Below are 27,092 nucleotides of genomic sequence, written 5' to 3' on the forward strand. Positions count from 1 at the left end.
GCATCTAATCAAAAGATGAATGACTTGAATGTACTTGATGAGTTTCGCCTAAAAGCTTATGAAAGTTCAGCCTTATACAAAGAGAAGATGAAGAGGTATCATGATCAAAGAATTGAAAAGCGAGAATTTATGGTTGGTGATCTTGTGCTGCTATTCAACTCTAGGTTGCGCCTATTTCTAGGAAAACTCAAGTCCAAGTGGACCGGGCCATTTTTGCTCACAAAAGTGCTCTCGCATGGAGTAGTTGAGCTTGAAAATAAGGATGGAACAAGGTTTGTGGTGAACGGGCAAAGGATTAAGAGCTATCTGGGAAATGCTGAAACTGTGCAAGAGGTGATTGAGGCCTGCAATCTTGATGAAGTCTGAGTAATCAAGACACTTGCGTTGTGCCGCGACATTAAATCAAGCGCTGCTTGGGAGTCAACTCAAGATGCACAATCTGGCCAACGATAAGGTTTTGGTTTCCATTTAGTAGTTTAGCTTTCTTTGATTACTTGCGTCTTTGTATCAATGTAGGTAGGTGCTTCAGTGTTTTAGTTATTAGTGTTGGCTAGAATTAATATAGGGTTCGTGTCTAAAAAATGTCCAAGAAATATAAAAAAAGAATAGCCTGTTGGTTGCTACATGTGCAGGTACACCACGAATAATCTGCAGAAAATGGTCTGGTGCAGAGGTCTACGGAACCCATCGACGGTCCATCGTTTAACTCACGGACCGTGGATGGTGTCCGTAGATTCAGGTAAGCTTCTAATTTTTTCTAAGTTAAAGAGTGATCTACTGTCATGATCTACGGACCGTAGATGGACTCACGGACCGTAGACGGGGTCTCGTGAGTCCAAACCCTCATGCTGACTGACCCGACCCGGACCCCTCTATTTAAAAATCCCCAATTGTTTTAAAACCATTCCTCTTCCCTCCATTACTCCCAAAACCGTTTCTAACATTCCATAACCTCCCTAAATCACTCCATAACTCCCCCATAACATCATCCCTTCCATAATTCCCCAACTTCCTTTCCATTTCAAATACAACCCATCCCATAATCTCACACAAAAGGGTCCGGTGTTTGGTCAGTAACAAAGAGGTGACTCCTTGGTCTTGCTAAGCATAGTATCATCACGCAATCACCCCACTCCTTGTTGCTTGTAAGGTAATAGACTTTCCTTTCACTTTGAATTTCAATTCATAGATTGAATATAAGAGAGTCGGGAGTTGGGTCTTGACCTTGGGTAATTTATAGATGAAAGTGCATAATAAACTTGAATATTACAATGCCCTTGGAACGATAGATAGTGATTGTATAGCATTATTGTATGTGATCGTAAAAACTATATGCTAGTTTCGACTTAGGGTTCCACATCTAGTCTAATTTGTTGGGTATAATAATCGGTCGGAATCTTAAGAATGACGAACTAGCATAATTTAAATTTGTAAATGTATGATGAGGTTGTGTTAATGTTGAAAACTAAGGCCAAAAATGTATGATACCTGGCACTGATGACTTCCACGATACCCCGTCTACGGACCGTAGATCCATCTATGGACCATAGATGGGGTTCGTAATTGGATGCACCTAAAAAATTTCACCAAGTGTGAAACCACGGAGGTGGACTACGGTCCGTAGGTCCATCTACGGACCGTTCTGCACTTCCGTGGTTTCAATCTGCGACCTATATGTCAGGTCCCCTAATCCATGGAAGAGATCCACGGACCGTAGATCAGTCTACGGACCGTAGGTCTCCTCCGTGAATGACCACTGTAGCTTCTGTCAAAATTTTTTGTGGACTTAGTTGAGGGTCGTTACCAATTCTAAAAGTTTCTTTTGTTGCGTATGGTTAGTTTTGGCACTAATATCGTTCCCGCAGGTACGATGGCACCCAAGAAGATGGTCACCTACTCAAAACGGGGTAAGTCCAAATCTATTTCCCCTAGTTTCCGGTTAATTGATGACGACACCGACAACGACTCTGACCCAGCATATGTGCCTCTCAACCCTAGGGCTTCTCGCGCTGCACCCAGAAGCACCCCCCGGAAGGTGCTCCCCAATGTAGTCACTGTCTCCCAGTCTGATGAGGAGCACACACTGATCAGGTCACCATCTGGGGCTGCTTCCAGTTCAGAGGGACCTATGTCCGGGTCCAAGTCTGCCCATGCCTCAGGCTCCCAGTCTGCCCACTCTTCACAATCAAAGTCTGTCCATGCTACAAGGTCCAATGCCAAATCATCCACGGGGTCTGGAGAGAATGACCAAGCAGCCTCGTCTGACGAGGCAACTAGCTCAAAGTCCATACCTGCACCACGGAATGATGATCTCACTCCTGTGGCCGGCGAGCTAAATAGGTGGTGTGTAGAAGGTCAATGGCAAATCTATCGGGATGCTAAGATGGTCAATGACAAACAAAAGATGGCCCGACTAATTACAGAGGAGCACAGAGTCCTCACGGGGAGCTTTCATACTGTTCCAGATATTCACCGGCTATTCAAACTTCACAACTGTGACTGGATGGCTCGAGACCCAGGGACGTATAGCGAGGAGATTGTCTGGGAGTTCTATGTTTCCTATGCGGCCACTCTCCGCGGGTCTATTTCCAAGCGGTCAAAACTACTAGCTCAGGCTCCGCTCACGTCCACCTTGGTTCGAGGGTGTCCGGTGGACATATCACCTGCCACCATTAGCCGTTTTCTCTATGGTCCTACCACGGGCCACTCTTAGTCTCCTAACACTTCAGAGTTTGATTACCGCTGGGACATCGTACGGAGTGGCGCTTTTTAGAGGAATGCTGAGCAGCGAGAGGCTGTTATACTATGGCTGGCCAGCTACATTGCTCCACGGTTGGGCATCCGGAAGGCAACGTTGAATTTTGTGGCCAAGTTCTTCTGGCTGCTGGTGCGTAACATAGTGTCGCCGACAAAAGCTGACAATCAAGTCACGTGGGATAGAGCAGTCATGGTTGCAGCATTAGTAGCAGGAGTGGAGATCGACTTTGCCCGCATGTTGCTAGCAGAGATTCACGAGAGGGCATTCAGGACCTCCACCACCTACCCCTTCCCCTGTCTAATTTTTCATTTGTGCAGAGACTTTGGAGTTCCAATCTGGCATTGCGACAAGTTAGTCCACCCTACAGGGGCATTGGACATCGGCCTTATTCGGGATGACGCAAATGTGGCAACACCTCGCAGAGATCCTCAGGTTGAGGTACCTCCTTTGGGTGCCGATCTTGCAGACAGAGTGGGGCAGGCACAGGGTGATGACCTTAGCATCCCCGATCACACCGACACTATTCTGGGCTCCTCATCTCAGGTAGCTAGTATGGCTCCTAGCTCTTCCCGGTCCACACCGCAGTTAGGAGCTACTGTGGTCCCTTTGGCCAGAGTACAGAAATTAGAAGCTCAAATGGCCACCCTGCTGCATCACATCCAGAAATGGATGCAAAAGTCCATCGCCGAGTCAGAGGCCAGAATGGAGCGCAAGATGAAGAGGATGATGGACCGTAAGGTCATGGCTATTAATAAGCGGCTTGACGCCTTTGAGTTGCGAGTCCTCGAGCGATCAGCCCCGGCCACAGATTTATCTGCTTTGCAGGCTGACGTAGCCAGCCTCCGGACTGACGTTGACGCCATTCTTGCTGCACCTTCAGTTGAGACTCAGGCTGCTCCTACTGCACTGGCTGATGATACAGTGCTAGATGCTCTATTCAGTTGAACCGCCGATGAGGGGCCTGCACCAACACATGCCAAGGGCAAGCGGCACCGCTCTCATTGCACGGAGAAAGAGAAAGCTCAGAAAAGACAGTGTCAGCAGGAGAAGGAGGCTAGGAGGGCTTCGATTGCAAACGAAGAGTTGCGCCAGTAGAGGGCGCGTGAGAGAGCTGCAGGGGCATCGAGCTCTACTTCAGTCGCAGAGATTCAGCCTATTTTGAGGGACGTTGTGAGCACCACTGATGGTGCGGTGAGATTGATAGAGAGCACTACTGAGAGTGCTATGATTGCAGATGTGGGCACTACTGAGGGTGCCATCACCACTGTTCCAACGGGTTCCGGGAAACCGGATCCCCTGCTTGTTGATAATTCGCCGGCGCTTTGCGCCACAGGTTTGCTTCACCCAAATCCATTTTCTTTTACTATTTCTGTATGCATTGTGGGCAATTGCATCTATTTTTGTTGGGGGTGGGGTAAATGGATTGTGAGTGACAGGGTGAAGTCTGAGTAATCCAACTCATGAATCCTCTCTTGGGGTTTTCTTGCCTGTGTTCTTTTCCCCCAAGAGACTGTTTAATTTTTGTTGAACCGGCATGTCTTAGGATTGTATGTGTAGAAGCATGATACAGAATGAAGCATGATGGCTTATGAAAAATGATACCCGTCAGATTCTGGGATGTATGCTAGAAGTAGGCTACATTAGTTGATTGTGTTGGCTCTGAGTATGACATAGTAACAATCGACTTGATGACATGACTAGACCTGAAACTTGAACTGGGTAATCTGATAATAAAACTATGTGCCAAGAGTGGGTGAGAATCATTAACTGTTCAAACGGTTTTTGTGCAAAACTAGAACTTGTCTGATTAGTCCTGCTAAGACAATTCAATCTAGAGGATAGGAAGTGATCTTAGGCCATTGTTCTGAAAAATCCACAAATCTCCTAAAAGAAGGATCCAACCAAATGAATTAAATGCTCCCTTTGATCCAAATAAGTTGAGCCTAAAAATTAAAACCATTTCTTTCAAAACCTGAACTCACTTTCCCATAATCTACTATGTTGGCCCCGGTCCCTCCTTGGACATGTGCACTTTGACTTAGGCCAAAAGCTTAAGTTGAGGGTGGCTAATGTAAAAAGTAACTTCAATTTTGGCCCTGACCTGACATCGGGTATTGTGCACCTCAACTAATGGAAAATCCATAAGTTGAGGGTGGCTATGAAAGAGGAAACTGAAAGAAACATGGGTATAAAAAAAAAGTGAGGAATGGATGTGACTTGCTGAAAGCAAAAGGTGAAATAAAAGTAAAATGAACTACAAAGTCTAAAGTCACATCCGTGGTGGAAGAAAATTAAGGGAAAGAAGGTAAAGCGATAGTATGACAAAAATAGGGCAAAAAGAGGTCAAAAGCCTAGTATAATGACAAGGAGGGCAGAAAGTCACTAAGCAGTACCCAAATGTACCACACCTGACCTTGAGCCTACGTTACAAGCCAATAAAGTCCTATAGTGATCCTAGAGTCTAGTTTGGAGAGTCTAAGCAGTGAAAAAAATGGCAAGTTTATGGCAGTAAGCACTAACTGTATTTGAAATTACTTCTGAGCGTGAGTGTTGAATAAATCCTTGTACCATGAATGACATTAAATTTTTGCGAAAAGGGGATTTCGTTTGAAATAAGGGCACTAGTTACATCGTCGAAAAGTTGGTATCTAGGTGACAGTGAGAAGGTGTCTGTTATGTGTAAGTTGGTTGGTCTGTGTCATGATGTGATCCACATGAGTTGGCTTGTCGAGTCTAAGAGAACGAATGTGCACCCGAACAATGAGGAGGTAGAGAGCCATGTGATTGCTTGAGTTTAGAAATGCTTGCTTCTATACAAGTGTCGTTTAGAGTTGTAGTGCGTCGCTTGAGGACAAACAATGAATTTAAGTTGAGGGTGTTGATATACCGTGAGTTTACGGTATTTCTAATAAATTTCACTTACAAGTTGTGTGTGTCTAGGGCCTTTTTATATTGGTTTTTATGTGTTTTTATCATGTTTTGCAGGAAAGGTGTTTAGGCGCGGAAATTTAGAGATAGCTGAAGGAAATGCAGAAACAGGGCATTCACGGAGGTGATCTACGGACCGTAGGTCCATTCACGGTCCGTAGGTTATGACCGTAGATCAGCAGGCATGGTATTGAGGACAAATCAGGGAAATCTGACCAAGTGTGGAACCACGGTGCCCATTGACAGTCTGTAGATTGATCTATCGACCGTACTGTTGATCCGTAGAGTGATACTACGAGGGTTCCAGTACCTAATTTATGAAGATTTTAAGTATGGAGCTACGGAGGGGATTGACAGACCGTAGGTCGATCTACGGTCCGTACTACTGGTCCGTCGTTTGCTTCAGAGAGCTGATTTTTAGAAGCTGAAATATTTTCTAAGTCCCGATTGATGGAAGGGATTTAGGGACCGTAGATCCATCGATGGTCTGTAAGTCGGTCTCGTGGATTGAAGACGCGTACCTGAACAAAACTTTCCTTAATTTGTTTCCTTTTTTATTTAGGATTTGTTTTCTATAAATAGGACATGTAAACCTCGTTTTTGGGGGTTAGACACTATTATTCTATTTTTGCTTTGTAACTTTGGAGATTAATTTGCAACCCTAGCAATTATTGATTTCCCAAGTTCGTTTTGAAGATTTTGGCTTTGCAATTCAAGTTAATTTTCTGGGTTTATTATTCTCTTTACGTAAGTTCATGATTTCTCCATCTACAATTATGAATTGTGTTCTTGCTAATATGAGTAACTAAATCCACAACTAGGGTTGTGGGAACCATGATCGATTAACAAAGTATGAATAGTAAATAAGCAATTCTTGACTAGTATTTTGCATGCATTGATAATTCTTTCGTTTAGAAGTCTTTTTAACGGTGGCCAACGTTAGAACTCGCCTTGTTACTACTTGCCGGACCAAGGAAGTAATTAACAAGAAAAGAATTATCAACATAGATTTAGTGTGATACTATCTAATAGGCTAGTGTCGATTGGTGCGAAGTAATAACTAAGCCAAACATCGCTTATGATGTCTAATATGAGGTAAAGGTAAGGGTTAGTAAATTATACACACGTAGCCGGACCAAGGTGCGGGGTGAAATTCTCTAGATGCCGGACCAAGGATTTAGAGATACCTAACTTATCACTTTGCATGTAATACACTAGAAAAGGATTGTTGTTACTAGGATTACTGCGTTATGAGATTGTGGGGAACACCTATACCCTAGTTATTTCTCTTATCTTAATAACACCCAAAGTTGAGTTTGATTATTGAGTACTTTTTAAGTTCTGACTATTTATTTCACACAAGCATAACCCCCCTTTTATTTCCTGTTTCTGGAAATAATTTAACTAATTGAATATAATTATTGGTTAAAGTAAAGTCTAAACCATTTTCCTCGTGGGATCGATCCCAACCTACAAGTTGGGTTCTTTACTTGATAACGATCGCTTATACTTCTGTAAGGAGGTGTAATTTGAGCGTATCAAATTTTAAGGTACCGATTTTGCTAATTCCCAATCAACCACCTTATTACTCGAAGCTCCCGTCTGATCATATGCTAATGGGATGTATCCCAAGACAAACTTTGAACCTTTTGTGAAAATTTGAATAGGCTTAGTGATACCTTGCAAAAAATTTCCCAACCCAAAACCAGGTTCAAATCCACTTCTCAACATCAAAGTGGTTATCATCTTGTAAATGGAAGGCATAGGGGGATGTGAGGCCGAATCATCATCGGTAGCATTCACTATCTCTACTGTATAGAATTCAGAACCTCTAGCCACATCGTCGACAATTGGGGCATAGTCATTCGAATGTCTTCCTTCACCATGAATGACTACTTAGTGATCGTTCGACACAAACTTCATCAACTGATGGAGGGTAGAGGGCACGGCCCCAACTATATGGATCCAAGGTCTTCCGAGTAAAAGGTTGTAGCTAGTGGTGATGTCCATCACCTGGAACTCGACAATGAAATCTGTAAGTCCTACTTCAATACCCAGACTAACAATGCCCAATGTTTTTCTTTGAATCCTGTCGAAAGCTCTCACATTGACTTGGTCCTGACGAATCTTCCCAAGATTAGAATTCAGTTGCTTGAGAGTCGACAATGGGCAAATATTAAGTCCAGATACGTCATATATTAGAACACAATTCACAATCTTGTCCCAACACTTGATTGTGATGTGCAAGGCTTTGTTATGCATCACCCCTTCACAAGGAAACTCTTCATCGTTAAAACTAACACGATGGCCTCCGATGACTTTGCTTACCATTGCTACGAGAATATCTAAAAAATGTTTTCTTCCAGATCAAAGATAATTAGTCAAACCTCCTCTCAAAGACACAATTTCCAGAGAATTGGGCACAAACAAGCTGCTGGATGATTAAGCTAAGCAGTTCTGACAATTTAAGGGAAAAGAGAGATATTTGAACGAAGCAAACACTCAAAAACCAATAACAATTTGATCCAAATCGAAAGTTATGCCTTTCAAGACAACATGAGCTAGTAATCCAAATTGAAATGCAACATTCATTTCAAAATGATATCATAAAGTTGAGACAACAAAAGAAAAGAACCTTAGAACCAAAGTAACTTAACACTTCCTACCAAATTTCAATCCTAAATAAACTTAAATCAATCATATAGGATTAAGGAAAAGAACCAGGAATTATTATAGTAGACAAAGAAAACAAATGATAACTTAACCACTAATGAAACATGCTAAAAAATGGAGGAAAAAAACTAAATGGACAGCTACATACTCCCAACCTATCGAAATATCAAAACAATAACGAGCACACATGCTAAGCTGAATAAGAGCATAATCGACTAAACGATGTAAACCAAATGTAAGGATTCAAAGAGAAATTTTGTGCCAAGATGATTAAAAATTTCTCAATGGCCATCATATTAAAGCTAATAAGCACGAAGCAACAGGGACTAATGCTAAACAATCAAGTTGAATTCACGATAGATTTTCATATTAGATAAAGATAGGAGAGCTATTCACTGAAAAAATAAGAGCAACCTTAGCTAAAATTGACACATACAATGGCAGGGTTATAAGCATAATATTATTAGCTATAATACAAGAGAAACACAACTATCATTCAAATTAGTAAGAATGTCAATAACTCCTAAGCGATTAAGCTAGCAGGATGAGAAGCTATTACAACACATCAAAACGAAAAGAAGACAACCAAAACACAAGTAAACAGTGAAGAAAGCAAGACCATACAACGAACAAATCCCAAGCTAAAGCTGAATGAACACTATATCACTTCAAGTGAGACAAAGCAGTGGGCTCAGCTGACTATAAAGATATAAAATTGTGCTAAGGAATATGACAACCAATATATAACATCCAAAGTGATTTCATTGATTCTTAACTCACATTCACAACTCAAAAACTCAAAGAAAAGTGAAACCAAAGAAGACAACAATTCAGGGAATCAACTCCACTTAACAAAACCGATACAAAGAATGTCATACAACACACTATATTGAAAATGGAACGTAAGAGAGAACGGAGTTACCTTTCTTAGAGTAGCTCTTCGGGACACGGCGTGAACGGAACAAAAATGAGCTTTCACCACTAAGATATGATTTTGAGAATTCCAATTAGCAGCAAGAATGTTGTGTTCGGAAAAAAGAAACTTGAATCTAAATACCCTCTATAATATTTATTGATTTTTGAGTCTGTTTTTGCCTCAAAACCAATGTATTTCTATGTTTCTTTCCTGTAAATCGACTCAGATTCCTCCAACCCCTAACAAAGAGGAAGAGGGGGGTTTATGTAGGGGATTTCTAGGGTTCGTTTGGGGGAAAATTGGGTGAAGAAAAGGCCCATTTCAAATTCAAAATTCAAACTCTCTTTTATACATAAGATTGCCAACTCGAAATTAGTACAATCCTTGTACAATTCTTCAACGAAATTCAAAGGAGGAGCATCTGATTTGGTGCAATGACGAAATCGAAAAGAGATTACGACACTTGGAAAATTCGACAATGGTCCTTGTAAGGAGATGGACACGTCGCTGCCACGAGAATGGGCTACTGAGATTACTGGATTCGGGTCGTTTGGTAGCTGGGTTTCGTTGAACAGCTGGAGAAGAAGAATGTGTACGGGTCATTCTGGTATTGCATTGTTGTAAGGCGAAATTTTCAAAACAGCAATATTTTAGCTTTTAATGGGACTCCTTAGCAATAGTTTCTCTATTTATTTAAAATGTCAATATTTTAGTTTGTTAAGGACTGAGTTATGTATTTATTTTATTTTGATTAATTTGAAAGAATACAAATAATTAATAACATAATAAAGAAAATCATGGAACAGAAAATTTCAAAAAAGGTAAAAAATATTTAAAATTTAACATCACTTACGTTTTTGAAAGAGCATATGTTGCTATTTTTCTTTCTAGCGTTTGTTTCCTTTTTTCTTAAGAATTCCAAAAAAAAAATTTGAAAACAGTAGTTGTATTTTATAACTTATATGAGTGTACGTGTTGGAAAATTTCTAATGCCCTCTGTTTTGGATATTTAAATGTTTGAACTTCTTTGAATATGTTTTCATCCGAAATGTATTCGAATACCTAAAGATATGTATAACTAATTTAAAATACAAAAATTATTGGTATTGATTTATGATGAATACAACTCTTTGGCATTCTAGTTCAAGTACAAAAATAAAAGCAGTTGTGAAGTATATACCAAAATATAAATACAAATTAGTTGTAAATCGAAATGATATTGAAAAATACAGTTGCGATGAATACATAGTACATAGAATAAGTTGTATTCAAAATAAATTATATTTATATTTCAATATCCAGTTTTGTTATATTATTATTTCACTTTAAATTTGCATAAAGTATTTTCTGGCTCAGTTTTTATTTCAAATATCAGGTTGTATTTCAATATCATTTTGTATATCAAACACATAATGAATACCAATAATTTTGTATTCCCCTTCCTGTGATGTATTCGTCGCAATTTTATATATTATGTATTCATGAAAATTATATTGCTTTAGCTAAATAAAATACAAAATATGTCTTACTAAGTTTGTATTTCAAACATCAGGTTGTATTTCAACATGATTTTGTATTTCAAACGAAAAAATGAATACCAATAAATTTTTGATTGATTCAGTCATGGTAGACAATCAGATGCTTTCCCCAAAATCTAAAACTCTAAAAGCAAATTTTGATATCATCAAAATATAAATGTATTAAATATCAAACAAAGTAAACATATAAATGAATTTCTAGATTCTACAAAATCTGAAAAATTAAAAGAAAATCACAAAAAAAATTGAAAAAAATTGTTTAAAAGAATAAAAATCTGAAATACATAAATATTTGATGAATATCGAAACAAAATCACATAAAAATCAAAAAATTTGACTGGAAATTCGTAATATATGGAATCCGGAATATACACCATAATCGGTGATTTTAAACATCAAATTAAAATAAATCCAAATAAATAATGGAAACTACCTTGCCAATTGAGAAATCTCTTGAATTAATAAAGAGATTTCGTTTAACAGTCGAGAAAATTTCTTGAATTAAAATATGTATTTTGATGAACAATTTGTGAGCACTTTGAAGAAAGAGAATTTGAAACGTGAAAGGTGGGGGTAGAAACATGAAAGATGAAGAAGGTAGGTTAATGGGTATTGGTTTGTTTTTTTTTACTTTATAAACGGTTATTGGTTTAGAATTTTGATCCAATATAGGACTGTTTATAACATAAATACACAACTTTAAGTTCCTTATTATCTATTTTTCCCTACTTTTTTAAAAAATTACTTAAATCCCTTATTTCACTTAAATATCAAATCTGCCAGATACATGATTATTTTTTACCTCCCACGTTTCACCACTTCCTATGTCACTCCTTTTTTTTCTCCCTAAATTCACTCTAATATTTTTTCAGTTACAGATCATTATCCCAAATTGATTTTCAAAAATTTTCTCTCTCAATCCAACCCTTTTCAAACTTCGTCTTCTCCGTCCTCTCTCCCAAAGTCTGCCATTGTATCTTTCATCTTCTTCCTTCAATTTTTATTTTGTTTCGATTTCTTCTTCTTGATACATATGGATCCTGATCCTACATCAAATCTTTCTAATACTAATCGAACAATATACGACTCTGATGATGAAAATTGGGCAGAAATTAGATCAAAAATTTTGCATGACCCATTAAACTTGATTAATCAGTCGACCAAAGATGTGCCAAAATCGTCTAAACCAAAGGTTGCAAAAACCCCCAAAAAGGGGTAAGAAAAGCAGCACCCGCTATTTCCAGACCTGCATTGCCTAGAGTATGTGTTTTTAATCTTTATTAAACTTGTTTGTGATTTGTATGCGTTTGATATCTTAGACTAAATTTGACTGATACATTAATTGGATGTGTTATATTATTTATTGGGTTAAATCATGATACATTCAAAAATCCTATCTTAGTTTGATACATACTGATTTGAGATTTAGTCGAAACTTATAAAATCCTTGTTTTATATGTGTATAAAAAAATGATACATGACAAACCCCAATATGAAAAAGAGATTTGTCAAATTTAACATAAAAAAATCGTTGATGTATCAGACAGGGCATCCTTCTGTATAATGTATCAAGTTTTATAATACGACTCTGTTGAAGTCTGGTAACATGTATTTTTCTATGTATCAACTTGTTTTTATTATGTATCATTACTTGTTGTGTAGTGTGATTTGGTGTTTTCATTTATGTATCATAAGATATCATTATAAATGTAATTTGCAGTCAATTAAATATGTTATAAAAAAAGGCACCATTAAAATAATATATCATACCGGGCATCTTTCTGTATAATGTATCAAGTTTTATAATACGATTCTGTTAAAGTCTGGTAGCATGTATTTTTCTATGTATCAATTTGTTTTTATTATATATCATTGCTTGTTGTGTAGTGTGATTTGGTGTTTTTATTTACTATAATTTTCTTTTTCATTTTGCAGTCAATCAAATATGTTATAAAAAAGGTACCAACACATGCCATAAGGTTTGGTGTCCCTTTTAACACAATTTTTTTGGACGAGTTCCAGCAGTTTATAGGGGATGATGTAATTGAACTGTTTAGAGCTACAATTTTTGGACCCTATTTAGACATTTCTAAATGTAATTTTCAGGGTTAAATCAGTAAATGTTTTTTGTTGTTAGAATTGGAACAAGGCAACTCAAAGGTGTTGCATATTAGGCATGCAAACGGGGGTATCTTGAAATTTGGTATCAAAGAATTTTCAATAATAACTGGTCTTAAATGTAAAGGCAATACCAAAGACTTTGAATACCCAGAATCAACTCCCTGTAGGCTATTCCAAAAATATTTTCCTAGTGCAGTTAAAAGTGTAAGCAAGAATCATTTAGTCCAACGATTTCTGATGGGCAACTGGGAGAATAATCAGGATGCACTCCAGATGGCTATCTTGTACTTTCTCCATACATTCATTTTGGCTCAAACTGGTGATTCTTCAATAGTTGTTAACGAATTCTTAATGGTTGAAGATGGTAGATATCAAGTATATCCTTGGGGACAGATTGCATTCACAAAGCTCATTTATTCACTCCAACAGGATTTCAATCTTAGCAAACAGTTGTATCGGTTATATGGAATGTCTTATGCACTTAACGTATGGACATATGAATTTGCATCCCAATTAAATTCTGAAATTGCTGTCAAAGAACGGAATGTCATCCCTAGAATTTGCAATTGGAGGGTTGTGGCTTTAAAGCCAAAGTTTGAAATGCTTATGACTAGCATTTTTCAAGAGGTAACATTGAATCCCATTTTATATTACATTTCATACATAATTAAGTATATAGTTGTAAGGTTGTAAGGTTGCAAGTTTGTCTTTTTAAAATAATTTTTTCTCTGTTAGGATACATAACTTTATCTCTTAATATTAAAAAAAAATTGTTTTTCCAGAATGCATGTTCAAACATTGTGCCAACACCGGAGGAACATGCAGCTTTTGATTTACCTGAATATGAACATGATCCTCCTTCTTCACCCACCACAACATCTGCCAATCCCAAGATAGTTCAACCGAATGACATTGCTGATTTCGATGATTTCTCCACAAGACCTCCCGAATAGTTGTTAAGGATATCATCTAGAGTGTATGATACATCATCTCCACCACCACCAAAAAGAAGAAAGAAAGTGGATACACCTAAAACAAAGGTGTCAGAACCCAGTCAGCCAGATCAGTCCAATGTGTCATTAAATCAGCCATTTTCTATTCCAGATGGTCCTCCGACACCGACTGCTAATGTACACGGTTCTGCAGATGCTCAAAAAGTCAACTATGTAATTTAAGATATTGAAGAACTGAAAGATCATTTGAAGAATTACGTAAGTAATTATTTTGATTTTATTATTTTTTCTTTATATTGACTCTAATTGTAGTTGTTTTTTTATAATTTTTTGATAGGTTGACAAGAAATTTGAGGAACTTGTAATCTTGATAAAGGAGAACCACTCGCAGTTGATGCTATCTCGACACAAGAAAAACAACAAAGTTGATCCTCATCAAGCAATAAAAAACCATCTTCACATATACGGACTGATTTTTCTGATGCAGTTGGTGTAGCTGATTTTGAGGTTGGTGTATCTGTTAATGAAGGTGGACATCAAGTTAATGTCAATGCAGAGGTATGTATCTGATACATTGGTTGTAATTGTCGTTATACCTCATACATTAAGTATGTATTAAGAATCATAATCACATGTATCAGCACATATAGATCATATATATAGTTAAGGTGATTCATCGAATCTTCTATCTCATTAATCAGTTATATATTTCAACTTTATATTCCTCACTTATGTAAAATATTGTATCAGTAACAATTATGTTAACACTTTTTATTATTAAAAATTCAAATATAGATTGATCATACTATCAGTAACCAACAACAAATGAAGCGTGTTTCAGAGCTCCAGCCTACATATGAAAGTACTCATGTTGATACTGAAGCAAATGATCCTAAGAAGGTATCGGTATGATCAAAACTTTAAACATTACAATTTTCTTTGATACATTATCCTCTTTTATATATCTATATATGATACATAATTAGTATAATGGATAACTGATACATACAACATGCTTATATTCAGGATGATGAAGCACATCAAGCCCCACAAGATTTAATGAAGTAAACATGGATGAAGATGGTCCTGACACAGTTCAACAAAACATCCGTCATTTTATGCCTTTTAAAATAATAGTTGATACATCGGTAAATTTATCAATTATGCATCATGACACTAATATTCATTATATGCAATGATACTAAAAAAAATATAATATCTTATTATACAGGATTCTTCCACATCAACAACAATATCGCCCTCAACTCAAGCAGCAATATATGCACTTGTATCCGATCTAGGAAAAGTTCCTATTCCTACTAAATCATTGTGTGTTAACAATCCACAGGATTTAACTGGCAGTCATGATTTGTTGTCTGATAGTCAAATACCCACTGATATTCCAACCACCGAGATTGTTGTTAGAAGTCATTCAAAGACTCCTGTGCCTAGACACAGGATGCCTTCAAGAATTATTCAATCTCCATACGTGACTTCTTTTGGGTCAAGTGAGAAGGGAAAACAGAAATTGGATGACGATGTTCGTCTGTATTTTCCATTTGAAGGATGTGGGATTGCATATCAACCTTCGTCTAAACTAATTGATGAGTATATGCAGTGGTTAACCAAGGGGATTCTCAAAAATCATGCCAATAAGTAAGTTTTATACATATATTTTGTAAATTTTTGGATTAACTTATTTTGATGTAACCAATTGATAATACAAATATTATCACAGAAAACCATCGGAGGATAAATACAGATCAAAAGCCTCTTCTTTTGAATTTGAGATGATGGATTTTGTTGTTGCATTTCCAATTAACAAGAATTGGTTCTATGCCATGTCACAGACAAATAAATGTTGGACTGATCAAGTAAAGTTCTTAATGAAACAATTTTAGCATATATCAAATACATTGATATAAAACAACATGATTCAAAAAATCATTCCCGATACACTCAAATAAAGTATCAAATTAGTATTTGTTTCGATTATTATTTAATGTATAAATTCTATCATAGACCTCTTTTACAAGTTTCTAATTTCATTTATCATGTTTTTTATAGCACATCAATGTTGTTTTTTACTACCTCCGTAAAAAATCAAAACTCCGCAGCATGAATCAATACAGATACACAACAACCAACTACTTGTTCAAATACCTATGAAAGGTATTACCTGGCTAATGATGATGATTTTATTAGTACCCAAGAACACATTGATCGCGTTTCAACTGTATTTATATATGAGAGGTCAATCACTAACATCATCAAAGGTTTTGAAATCCCAGCTGCTTTACCATGGCTTCTTGTAGACGATGTTTACATCCCGATTAATTGCGGTGGACAATTTCATTGGGTGCTAGCTGTTGTTAAACTAAAAAACAGAGTGATAAGGGTGTATGACTCTTCATTAGGCTCAAGGAAAAAAGTAATTCTGCACGAGATAAAAATGTTGTCTAAAATGCTTCCTTCTTACCTCAAGGACAGTGGATTCTTTGAAAAAAATAAGCGAACAAACTTTGTTGATTGTGATGCGTACAAGGACAATAATTCTGGTTCACTTTTGGAGGCACAAATTCCTTTCATGGTTGAATTTGCCCAAGACATTATGCAACAAAAGAGTGACAGCCTGTAAGTATTGTGCTTTTATTGTTTTTGAATCATGTATGATTTAAATTTATAACTGATATTCTGTATTTTTGTAGAGACTGTGGGTTATATGTTGCTACATATGCGGAGTATCTGAGCGACCAAATCGAAACATCATTAGTTGATTTTCTTCCTGAATACCTACGCAAAAGATATGGAGCATTGTTGTGGAGTTATGGCAGCGAGAAGGCTAAGGGTGCATACGTTAGTGAGAATGATGATCCACCAAAACCTAAGAGTGTAATCACACAATCACCAGAAGAAGATTTGGTTCACGTAGTGTTGTAATTAAGTATCTATGCATAGACAATGTTTTTTTTTATCCTTTTGACAATTTCACTCATGTTTTAGTCTGTTTTGATACTGTATGGACCAACTTACTTTGCTTATAAAAAGTTAAATTTCGGACACATTATTGCATTACATAGAGAAAAAGTGCAGTATATAACATATATTGTAGCTGATACATGTTTTCATTGTTATTATGTATCTTATAAGTAATCAGTTACAATAACATATTACTAACAAATAGATTTTTGAAACTTTAATGTATATGATTCATTATTTATAATTAATATTATACGTGCAACATAATATATATAGTATATGATGTACGATTCATAACTATTGTGTTAAATAAACTGTTTACAAACTTAATTGTTTAATGTATGCATCATAATATATATAGTATATGATACACGTTTAATAGCTTATTGCTAACATATAGGTTGTGTATGTTTTAATGTAAATGATACAGTAAGCAATTAATATATATGATACAACAAACGTTATATAATTTGATGTATATGATACATTACTGAAATTATTTATTATTTAATGCATATGATACATTAGCTTATACGTTAACCAACATTTTATTTATAATTATAATTGCACCTTAAAATTTATTTATCAGAATTAACATTGATACACAAATCATAACAAACTATTTTTTTGAACAACAATACTTATTAATAACAAATGTAAACAATACAGTTTAATTATTTTTGAACAGCAATACTGATTAATAACATTGATAACTGTTTACGTGAAAAATTGTTCAACAAAAGCATTAATGTCATATAAACATTATGATGATTTCACTTTTCTTTTGGAAAGAAAGTAAAAGTTCTTTTGTTGTGACCTTGTTGTCCACAACAATTTGTGTTCACTGTAATCTTTTCATCTGCATTTTTTTTCTTCGTTTCCTTGGTCGTCCAGCTAATCGTTTGTATCTAGGTGGATACACAGTTTCAGCTACAACATCCTCAGGAGCTGACCAATCTTCCTTATCTGGCATTGAAACCATTAGAATCTCATATATTTTTGCTAATGCATTAGGCTTATAATAATCAGAGTAATATGGATGCATATCTTTAACATTTTTTTCCTTTAAAACAATGATTTCATGTGCGCAAGGTAACTCATCTAGTTGAAATCCTCCACAAGAACATACTTTCCGCTCAAGACAAACAATGTATCTACTTCCATATTCATAAACCGAGAAAATAAATTCAAATGATGGAACAACCTGCGTACATTAAAAATGTCTCCTATAAAATTATTTCAAAGAAATCATGTTCAAACAGTAGAATGATACACCGAATTATTTACATAGAATATAAAATAATGTACCATGACACATACCTCCATCTTCGAACTTTTAGACGCGTTTATATTCAATACCTCCTCAAATCTTCTCCCCAATGTGTCCTTTGTATACGAGGCTATTTCTCTATTTTTGCAATGCCAAGAACCAAATAGAATTCTAACTTCTTTCAAGAATTCTAATATAGACAATTGTCGTGCTTCAACAAGACAACCATTGATACATTCTGCAATGTTCGAAGTCATCATTCTACCTCTATTTACTATTGAATAAACTCTCGACCACTTCCCATACCCTGCATCCTCAAGGTACTCCTTAACCCTCTGATCAATTTTATCAACCTTAGCCATCAATTTATCAAAATCCTCCTTTCTGTATGCCTTGGCCATAGAGTAAAATAGATCTGTAATGACCCAAAAAGTCATTCTTAGAAATTTTTATAAAATTATCGTTTTACCCATCTCGATAGTTGCCCCGAGTTACTTTTGATCAGTTTGCGAAGTTGGTTGGGAATTTTGAACTATTTGTTTAACTATAGTTATTTAGTTGACGAATATTTATTAAATAATTAATTTTATTAGTTGATGGTTAATGGATCAAGTCCATATATAATATAATTTAAGTTAATGGCCCATTTATTAAAATAAGCGGATAGGATTTGTCACTTTTAATACCTAATTAGTTTATTTAAGAAACAAAAAGGAAAAGAAAGAAACAGAGAGTATAAACCTAAACTCATTCGTACGAGGACATGGAGCCGCTGACGAGAACAGTTGTCCAGGTAATAGTTTTAACCATGATTTCACTGCAATTGGTTATCCCTTTCCTAATTAATTAATAGTTATACTATTAGTATTGTTAAGATGTTGTCTGGGAAAGAGAATCAAAGAAGTGAATTTGAAAAAGAAAAGAATTAGAAATTTGAAATATAATATAAGTTTATGGTTAGTGCATGCAATCATTGGACAGTAATTAGGGGTAATCATTGGGGGAGTTAAATGAGGCTTAGACGTTATCTATTAATGGACGTACATATTAGTTACTACATGCACATTTTATTCTGTCGTTGGAAGTTAAAATATGGTACCACATTATTAAAGCTTCGATATGTTGATAGACCTAATTAAATAGTAGGTGTAGTATATTATACAAATATTATTAAATTGATGATATTTGGAGAAATTGAAACTTATCCTAAGCTTGAAATTTGGAAAATATGAGACTTGACATGTTAGCAAGATAAGGAAATTGATTATAAGTTTGAGTGAGTTTTTGAGTCTAGCTAGACCTATAGTAATATGAGTGTTGTTAGTTTCAAAACCTTATTGTGATTATTTACTTGAATAGATTATATTGCTTTGGAAGCTCAGCAAAAAGGGAAGACTCAAGTCCCGGGGTGATTGTTCAATTGTTTGAGGCAAGTGGATTTCTAAACCCTTGTTCAGTGTATGGAATTCGTGTATTTCCTTGTAATATGTGTTTGGGAGTAATGAGACTTGGTGATGGGTTGACTTGTCCACATTGATTAATTCTAATGATGAAAAAAGGGTAATAAAAGACAATGTGATTAATTGTTTGTGTGTGATGTGTTGAGAATGGAGAATGGTTTGAAAGGCTTGTTGAATCATTGTTGATGTTGTGTCATGATTGTGTTGTTGTGAATTGTGCAATGTCATGAAGATGGTCATCTCCTCATCTATTTTGTGTGAACATGTCATTTGCATTGTTCTGAGACATGGTTGTGATAAGTGTTATGTGATAAGAGGATGTACCATTTAGAGGGACGTATCGCGCACCGCGATGAATACTATTTTTCAAGGAGTGTATCGCGCGCCGTGATGATTACTATTATCGAGGGTCGTATCGCGCACCACGATGGATGCATGGACAGATATGTCCCCCATGGGTCCCGGACTGAGAAACAACGGGTGTGTATCATTAGGTCAGACATGCATCACTATACTTGACATTGCATTTCATTGCATTGCACTTCTTTATTATTGGTGAACTTGATCTTGTGTGTTGCTGATCATGTGAGTGCCTTTCTATGGAACTTGTGACTGATGAATATTGAGTTTTTTGTTGAAGATATGTAATTGTTAGAGTGTTGTTGTTGAGGATATGAAATTGTTAGAGTGTTGTGTTGAGCTATGTGCTTTGTAAATTGTGAACTGTTAGGTTGGGCTGGTTTTATACAGATTGTAGTTGTGAAGGTTCGGTTGGGGTGTAAGGAGTACTTGTATTCTATCCCCTTAGCTCGTGTTTAGAGGTTTACTTGCTAAGTATCGTGTGGTTTGGTACTCACCCCTTGCTTCTACAAATTTTTGTAGGTTATGAGCTTGGATTTTTGTGGTACTTGTTATTCTCTTCATTTCTGAGGTTTCTGGGAGATTTGTGAGGTAGTTGTTTGTCTTCTCAGTGATCCTTCTTACTCCTGTTTATGATCTTGTTCTACTCTAGAAACAATGTCATATGAGACTTGTATCTTTCTTTTGATTCAATTGTAATACTTTAGAGGCTTGCACACATGACAACCAGATTTTGGGCGTATATTTGAGTTTATTATAAAATTTAAGCATTTTATTGTAATGGTTGAGTTTTAGGCTGACTTATCTTGGTGGGTTAAGATGAGTGCCATCGCGTCCATTTTTGGGTGTGACAAGATCACTTAGGGTGTTTCTACTCCTTTTGAAGTTTCCATAGACATTCTTCCAAAGATGCCATATGCATGCATAATGAGGTATATTTGGGAACACAATCCTTACACTTTTCATAATACTCTCATTCATATCTGATACAACACACATTTCTTCGCGCTCGCCAAATGCATTTTTGAATTGTTGGAAGAACCATGTCCATGAACAGTTATTTTCAATGTCCACAACACCATAGGCCAATGGAAATATGCAACCTAATTACAAAGCAACACATATTATTTCATTTGATACATAACATTTACAAACACCTCACAACTACAAAAAATACATACCTGCCCCATCAAGTGTGCTTGCTGATACAAATGTCCCTTTGTAAGCTCTGCCCAGATGTGCACCATCGACAACAACTATTGGTCTGCAGTAATCGAACCCCCTAATCAATGGTCTTAAGGCTACAAACAGATACATAAATTCATCTTCCTCGGTCTTCTGCATTCTTATATAAGAATTTGGATACAAAGTATTTAGCATGTATATGTATCTCGACATCTGTCTATATCCAACCGATGGTTTACCCTTAATCATTTCTAGTGCACGTTCTTTAGCACGCAATGCCTGCTGGTAAGATATTTGAACCCCATAGAATTCTCTAATATCAACAATTATATCTTTCAGAGTATGAATTTTTTTATGGTTGACCAATTTGGGAGCAGTCACACCACTTACAAACCCGACTGTTGCTTGGACTTTGGTTAGTATCCTATCCCGCATTGGACATGTATGTTCACTATTGAAGTATCTAACTTTGAAAACATCATATTTTTTTCTGCAGGAAGCCTTCATAGTCCAGCCACATTCATCCAAAAAGCATACTAATACATAACTGTACAATTTTTTTCATCATATTAATACATATAGCAGTTACATGTTATAATATATAAAAACACTAAATTTCAAAGTAACCAAAGAATGATGTATTTTTTGTATCAAATTCAGAAAATAATAATTTATCCACGTATCACAATTTTTTGGAATGTATCGGCTACATGATTAGTTACTGTTTCAACAGTATTATCTAAATGTATCAACTGTATTAACTCAATGTATCAATAATATTAACGACCAACACAATTATTTTTTATCAGATTCAAAAAAATAATAATGAATCATGTATCACAAAATGACGGAATGTATCGGCTACATGATTTTTGCGATTAAATTCTTTAATGTTTAAACAATCTAATCTGAACGTATCAACAATATTAACTTAATGTATCAACAAATAATGTATCATTATCAGTCTACCACAAATCATATTCAACAAACTAAACAAAAAATCAAAATCAATGACTTTCTAATTAATAATGTATCATACATTAAAACAAAATAATGGTATCACCATTTATAGATCTAAAGAATCCAAACACAGTTCTTCACAAAACAAATCAAATACTCGCATACCTTTGTCTATTAGATCTCTTTACTTTGCAATTGAAGTTGTCCTTTATCTTATATTTCGCCATCACATCTACGAGTGTTACTTTATCCTTATATAACTGACTTGTCTTCACCTCTATACTATTTGAATCAATTATGTAATTTGTAACTTCCAATTCTGGAATATAATACGAATCACAAATTCTTGATTCAACCACCGCAAGAGCTTCTGGATCCTGTGTTGTGCCTTCTACACACGGAATTTCTCCGCATGTTCCATCAAAGTTATGTACATCACCGCCAATCTTTTCATTTGTGTCAATGCATAATGGATACATTGCAAATTCTAGCTCACTTTTTTTCACTTCTAAATAAAGTTTAACACCCATGTTGTTCTTAATTTTCATTGGAGATGAGTTACCTTCTACGATGTAACTAATTTCAATGTTTTTCCTTGATACATCGATATCCAACTCGGCTGAAATTGCTGTTTTGTGATTCAAAAACGAAATTGATTGTCCAACAACGATTCCGTCACTTTTGTAACTTTCATATTTCACTTCGCTGACCCCAGTAAAATTGATATATTCATCTTGTATCAGCAAAAATTCAGAGTTTTATTCGTATTTCTAGCTTTTTCTAAATCGATGGATGTTCACAAATTGTTCTTCAATGTAGAAGATATAATTTTGAAATTTGAAATTTTGTAATGTCTGAGTAGATTACCTATTAAGATAAGGAATGTTTAGGATCAATTAGGCGTAAATTAAGCTAATTAAATTAACATAATTAATTATAACGTTTTTTTTTCTTTTTTAGCGCGTCATTAAGTTATTTAGCGTGTATCAGTGACAATGTATCAGAACGGTAGCTATGTATCATTCGCCTACCTTTTTAAGGGATTTTTTGTAAAATGTAAATTAGTTGGGATAGGATGTAATTTATATCCTACACTATGGGATTCCTTTAATTTTTACTTTTTATAATTAATTTTAAATAATAAAATCTGAATACATATTATTTTCTAAAAATATTGTCATTCTGACATTTTAAATAAATATTTTAAAGTGTTGTTGTTTTGACTAATTATGTTAGGTATTATGACTTAATTGCTAATTTTCCCTTAAATAATCTAGGAGAATAAAGGAGAAGATGAATTTGGGCCCTTTTTGGGCCAAACTCGTTGCTAATTTGGGCTCTTGGCTCAATTCCCGGTTTTGTATACCCCTGATGTATATCAGTGTATATTGAATGTATACATCCTATCTTTCTGCTTTTCGAGAGCTGTTTTCAGCTTCCAATTTCTTGAAATGATGAGTTCAACTCGATAGTGCTGAGTTCGGGACTCCATGGCACATCCGAAATCCAAAGGGAAGAGATAGAAGGGAGTCGAATGGACTCAAACCAAGGAGGGGTTCATGCAAGGTAAACATGGAAGAAAAATTAATACTTAACTTATAGTAGAATTAAAATTCAAGAAAAGTTGAACATATGGCATATTAAATTCCAATCTTCAACTAATGGTTAGTGGCATGCTAGACTCAAATATCGATTGATAGGAAAAAAAATGCAAATAAATAAAGAAAAAAAATGCAAGTCTTTCTAAACAAATAAATGGAACCCAACAATGACTAAACTATCAATTTAAGAAGGAATTTTTTTATAATAATAATAATAATAATAATAATAATAATAATAATAATAGTAAAAAACAATAAGAATTATTATAGCCGACTTCAGAATTACGCTAATTCTTATTTGAATTGATTAAATTTCTTAACTCCTAAACTCTCATTGTTATACAAGTAACACTTAAAATCATGTGACTAAACTATTATCTTGACAATTAACACATATCATGGAAGAAACACTCTTTGGCAGTAGCAAACAAAACAATACAAATGTTATTTCTCACTACCAATGATTGACACTTAAATTTATTTTTATTTTCGTCAAAAAATAATGATAATAAAGTAATGTAGTCAAATGCATGTATGAATCTAGATCAATGTAATAGAATAACAAAACTCATGTTATCCACGGAACAGAGGACTCACAAGGAAGGGAGCAAACATGAATTTAAAGGTCTACTAATTCAAACAAATAGAATGGAGGAGTCCATAAGTTCAAAGTTTAGCCAAAATATTTTTAAAAAATTGTCTCAACATTTACAAGGTATCAAGAAGTTCATAAAAAACTGGGAACACCTAGAGCATAAGTTACGTCCCAATTCTCTTATCTACATTGATCTTGACACATAACAAGGTGTAGATGAAATTTATATATAGACGAAGAGGTGGTGGAAGCATCGTCAATGTGGATTATAATATAAAAATAACCAATGGTCTAAAGAAAGCATGAATCCTAATCAGTTTAAAATAATTATAACGATACTACATATGACAAGAAAATGGAACCAGAAACGATGACTATCACTATATTAAGAAATTAAGATGAGTTTAAGCCAACAGTGAATATTCAAGGAGATGAAGTTTAGCTAAAATGGCGAAGAAAGAGATATGCAGTGTAAGCAGATTTAAAAATTTAGACCACACTATCCTTGCATTGGATTACAAAAGTTATACCACACCTTATGTGAACAATAAACTAGCAATATGTATGATGAACAAATAAAGTCGTAAGCTCGAGAAGGAGGATATTATGGCGAATTAGAGCCAAATACACATGAGCGACATTCAGGCCAAGCAATAAAAAAGGTTAAGTCTATCTATAACACAAGGTTAGGCTATCATCGATATGAATTAATGACAACAAATCCTAATAAAACAATCAAACTTTCTAGATTCTCAAACGGCAAGGGAACGTTATCACTATGAAAGAAACGTAACATATTTCAGAAAGAGAAATGAAAACTCATATGCGAAAACAAGAAATAAGCAGCAACACACACTCATCTTATAATCTTTTTGTTGATGCATTCCTCTTGAGAATGAAGAAGAAGAGAGATCTTCTTTTTAACAGGAAAATTTGGTCACGTAGATCTTCTATTTCGCTGGAATTCGTTGATTGCTCCGTACGAATTTACAATGGAAAAACTCCTATTCGTTGTAAGATTACTGAAGGAAAGGTTGGTCATAAATTTGGAGAGTTTGCTTCACGTGAGAGAAACAATTATAAATCTTGATGAGGAAACTTAAAATACCACACACAACTTCAGACACAATAAATCTGGGTTCACCTGAAGCTAACGAAATAGTAAGAAGAGAAACAAGTTTTTACCTTTTTGAGAGCAGTGAACTGAAGACAATGAGAGAAAAGCGATTCCACTTCCCCTCCACCAACAGACGAGTAAAATAACTTGAAAGAAAAATAAAAAATCTTAGGTTCAAATCTTCGTGGGTTCGATTTTGAAGAATATTATTCTCCAACCTTCAAGTTCCAATTCTCTCTCTATTCGTCTCTTTCTGAGTTGCATCAATACCATGTATTTATAGTAAAAATAAAGGCTTGAATTCAAATAGTCATTTGAGCGGGAGATGAGAGATTGAGTGAAAATAATGGAGGAGAAAACGAGTAAGAGAAGAACATGCTCCCAAAAATCCGGATTCAATGTGATATCTTCCGATTCTGATTAGATTTGGGTGAGATATTATCTAAGCCAAAGTCAACAAATCTAACCCGAAGTCTACAATCTTTGAAATTTAGAGAGGGGCTGACAGAAGTAAAATCGCTTGGATGAAGAAATTAGGTTCTTGCTTGACTTTTGCGGTTTGGAGGAAGAAAGGGGAAGGGAGCAGACGATACAACTGGATGCGTGACTCGAGGTCGCAATTTGCTACTGATTTTCAAGGTTTGTAGCTTCACTGTTTCTCGTGTGGAGAAGAAGAACGCGGATCGGTCGGGTATTGTTGTGTTTGTATGCTGCTTCTATTGAATATTATTATTGTTGGATTGATGTTGGGTTGTATCTCTTTTTTGTGAGGAAAGGAAGTTGGCTGGGTCGATAGGTATTGTATTATTCGAAAAGGAATCGGGCCTTTAGGAATTGGCCCAATATTGTTCTTAATAGATGGGGTCAAGAATTGGCAAAAAAACTGCAATTAAATATTAGCCAAATGAATTTCAATTATAGCCGAATCAAATTTAGCCGGTGAATTTGGTCGACATTTAAACAAGACGATTTTTCATAAATTGATTTAGGAGTTTCTTAATCTTAATGAAATAAAATAATTAATTCAGAATTATAATTGTAACTTAAACTAAAGTAAATTAACGAAATATTTAACTAAAATGTAAAATCTTTTGTGATGATTTTCAAATATTTATAAAATATATGAATTAGATACATAACTATATAAACATCTATATTATTTTTAAAATTATAAAATTGACAAAAATTACATTAAAATAACTTGAAAAAAAAATTGAATTTCATAAAACTCATTAATTAGAACCATCACTAATAAAATATTTAAAATTGAAAATCTTTTTGAGATATTTTTGAATATTCACAAAATACATTAATTATATACATATTTATATAAAACATATATATCATTTAAAATTTATAAAAAGTGACGAAACTATTTAAAATATCTTGCAAACTATATTTATTTTATTTTTTTGCAATTTTTATAAAACTACATATTTTAAATCGTTTGAAATTGAAGAACCTCGATGATTAATTTATATTATGAAGGTCCAAAATTGGGTGTCAACAGGTCTAATATATCAAAATATCATTAATTTTTTTTCAATATCAACAAAATCTTTGCCCAACTATTTCTTTATGCCCTCTTTTATAAATGCTATTAAGTATTACTAAAATATCCTAACATTGCTCCTGTTATATAAACTACACATCAATTCTCCATAGCAATGCTCCTGTC

At 35.0% G+C, this 27,092-nt stretch overlaps 1 protein-coding gene and 1 pseudogene across 1 annotated transcript; one reads left to right on the top strand and one right to left on the bottom strand.

Annotated features, from left to right (window-relative positions):
• The first annotated feature begins 11,846 nt into the window (after window positions 1-11,846).
• LOC125869708 (uncharacterized) lies at window positions 11,847-16,827 on the top strand (annotated as a pseudogene).
• An 880-nt stretch (window positions 16,828-17,707) lies between these two features.
• On the bottom strand, window positions 17,708-23,593 carry LOC125869709 (uncharacterized). The gene is made up of 6 exons (XM_049550160.1): window positions 23,502-23,593; window positions 22,267-22,806; window positions 21,138-21,688; window positions 20,825-21,059; window positions 18,175-18,562; window positions 17,708-18,070 (listed from the first exon to the last, which is right to left on the bottom strand). Exons 1-6 carry the CDS (start codon window positions 23,591-23,593, stop codon window positions 17,708-17,710), a joined length of 2,169 nt encoding a protein of 722 aa, XP_049406117.1.
• Window positions 23,594-27,092: the final 3,499 nt, after the last annotated feature.

This window comes from Solanum stenotomum, chromosome 7, assembly GCF_019186545.1.
Source record: "Solanum stenotomum isolate F172 chromosome 7, ASM1918654v1, whole genome shotgun sequence".
NCBI classification, from domain to species: Eukaryota; Viridiplantae; Streptophyta; class Magnoliopsida; order Solanales; family Solanaceae; genus Solanum; species Solanum stenotomum.

Bases quoted from the DNA above. Each gene is read 5' to 3' on its own strand.
- LOC125869709 (XM_049550160.1), bottom strand. From the start codon at position 23,593: ATGGAGTCCCGAACTCAGCACTATCGAGTTGAACTCATCATTTCAAGA. The intron at 21,689-22,266 runs GTATGCGAGTAT...AAAATTGTACAG, and splicing joins AAGAGATCTAATAGACAAAG to TTATGTATTAGTATGCTTTT. The intron at 18,071-18,174 runs GTACATTATTTT...TAATGTACGCAG, and splicing joins AGATGGAGGTATGTGTCATG to GTTGTTCCATCATTTGAATT.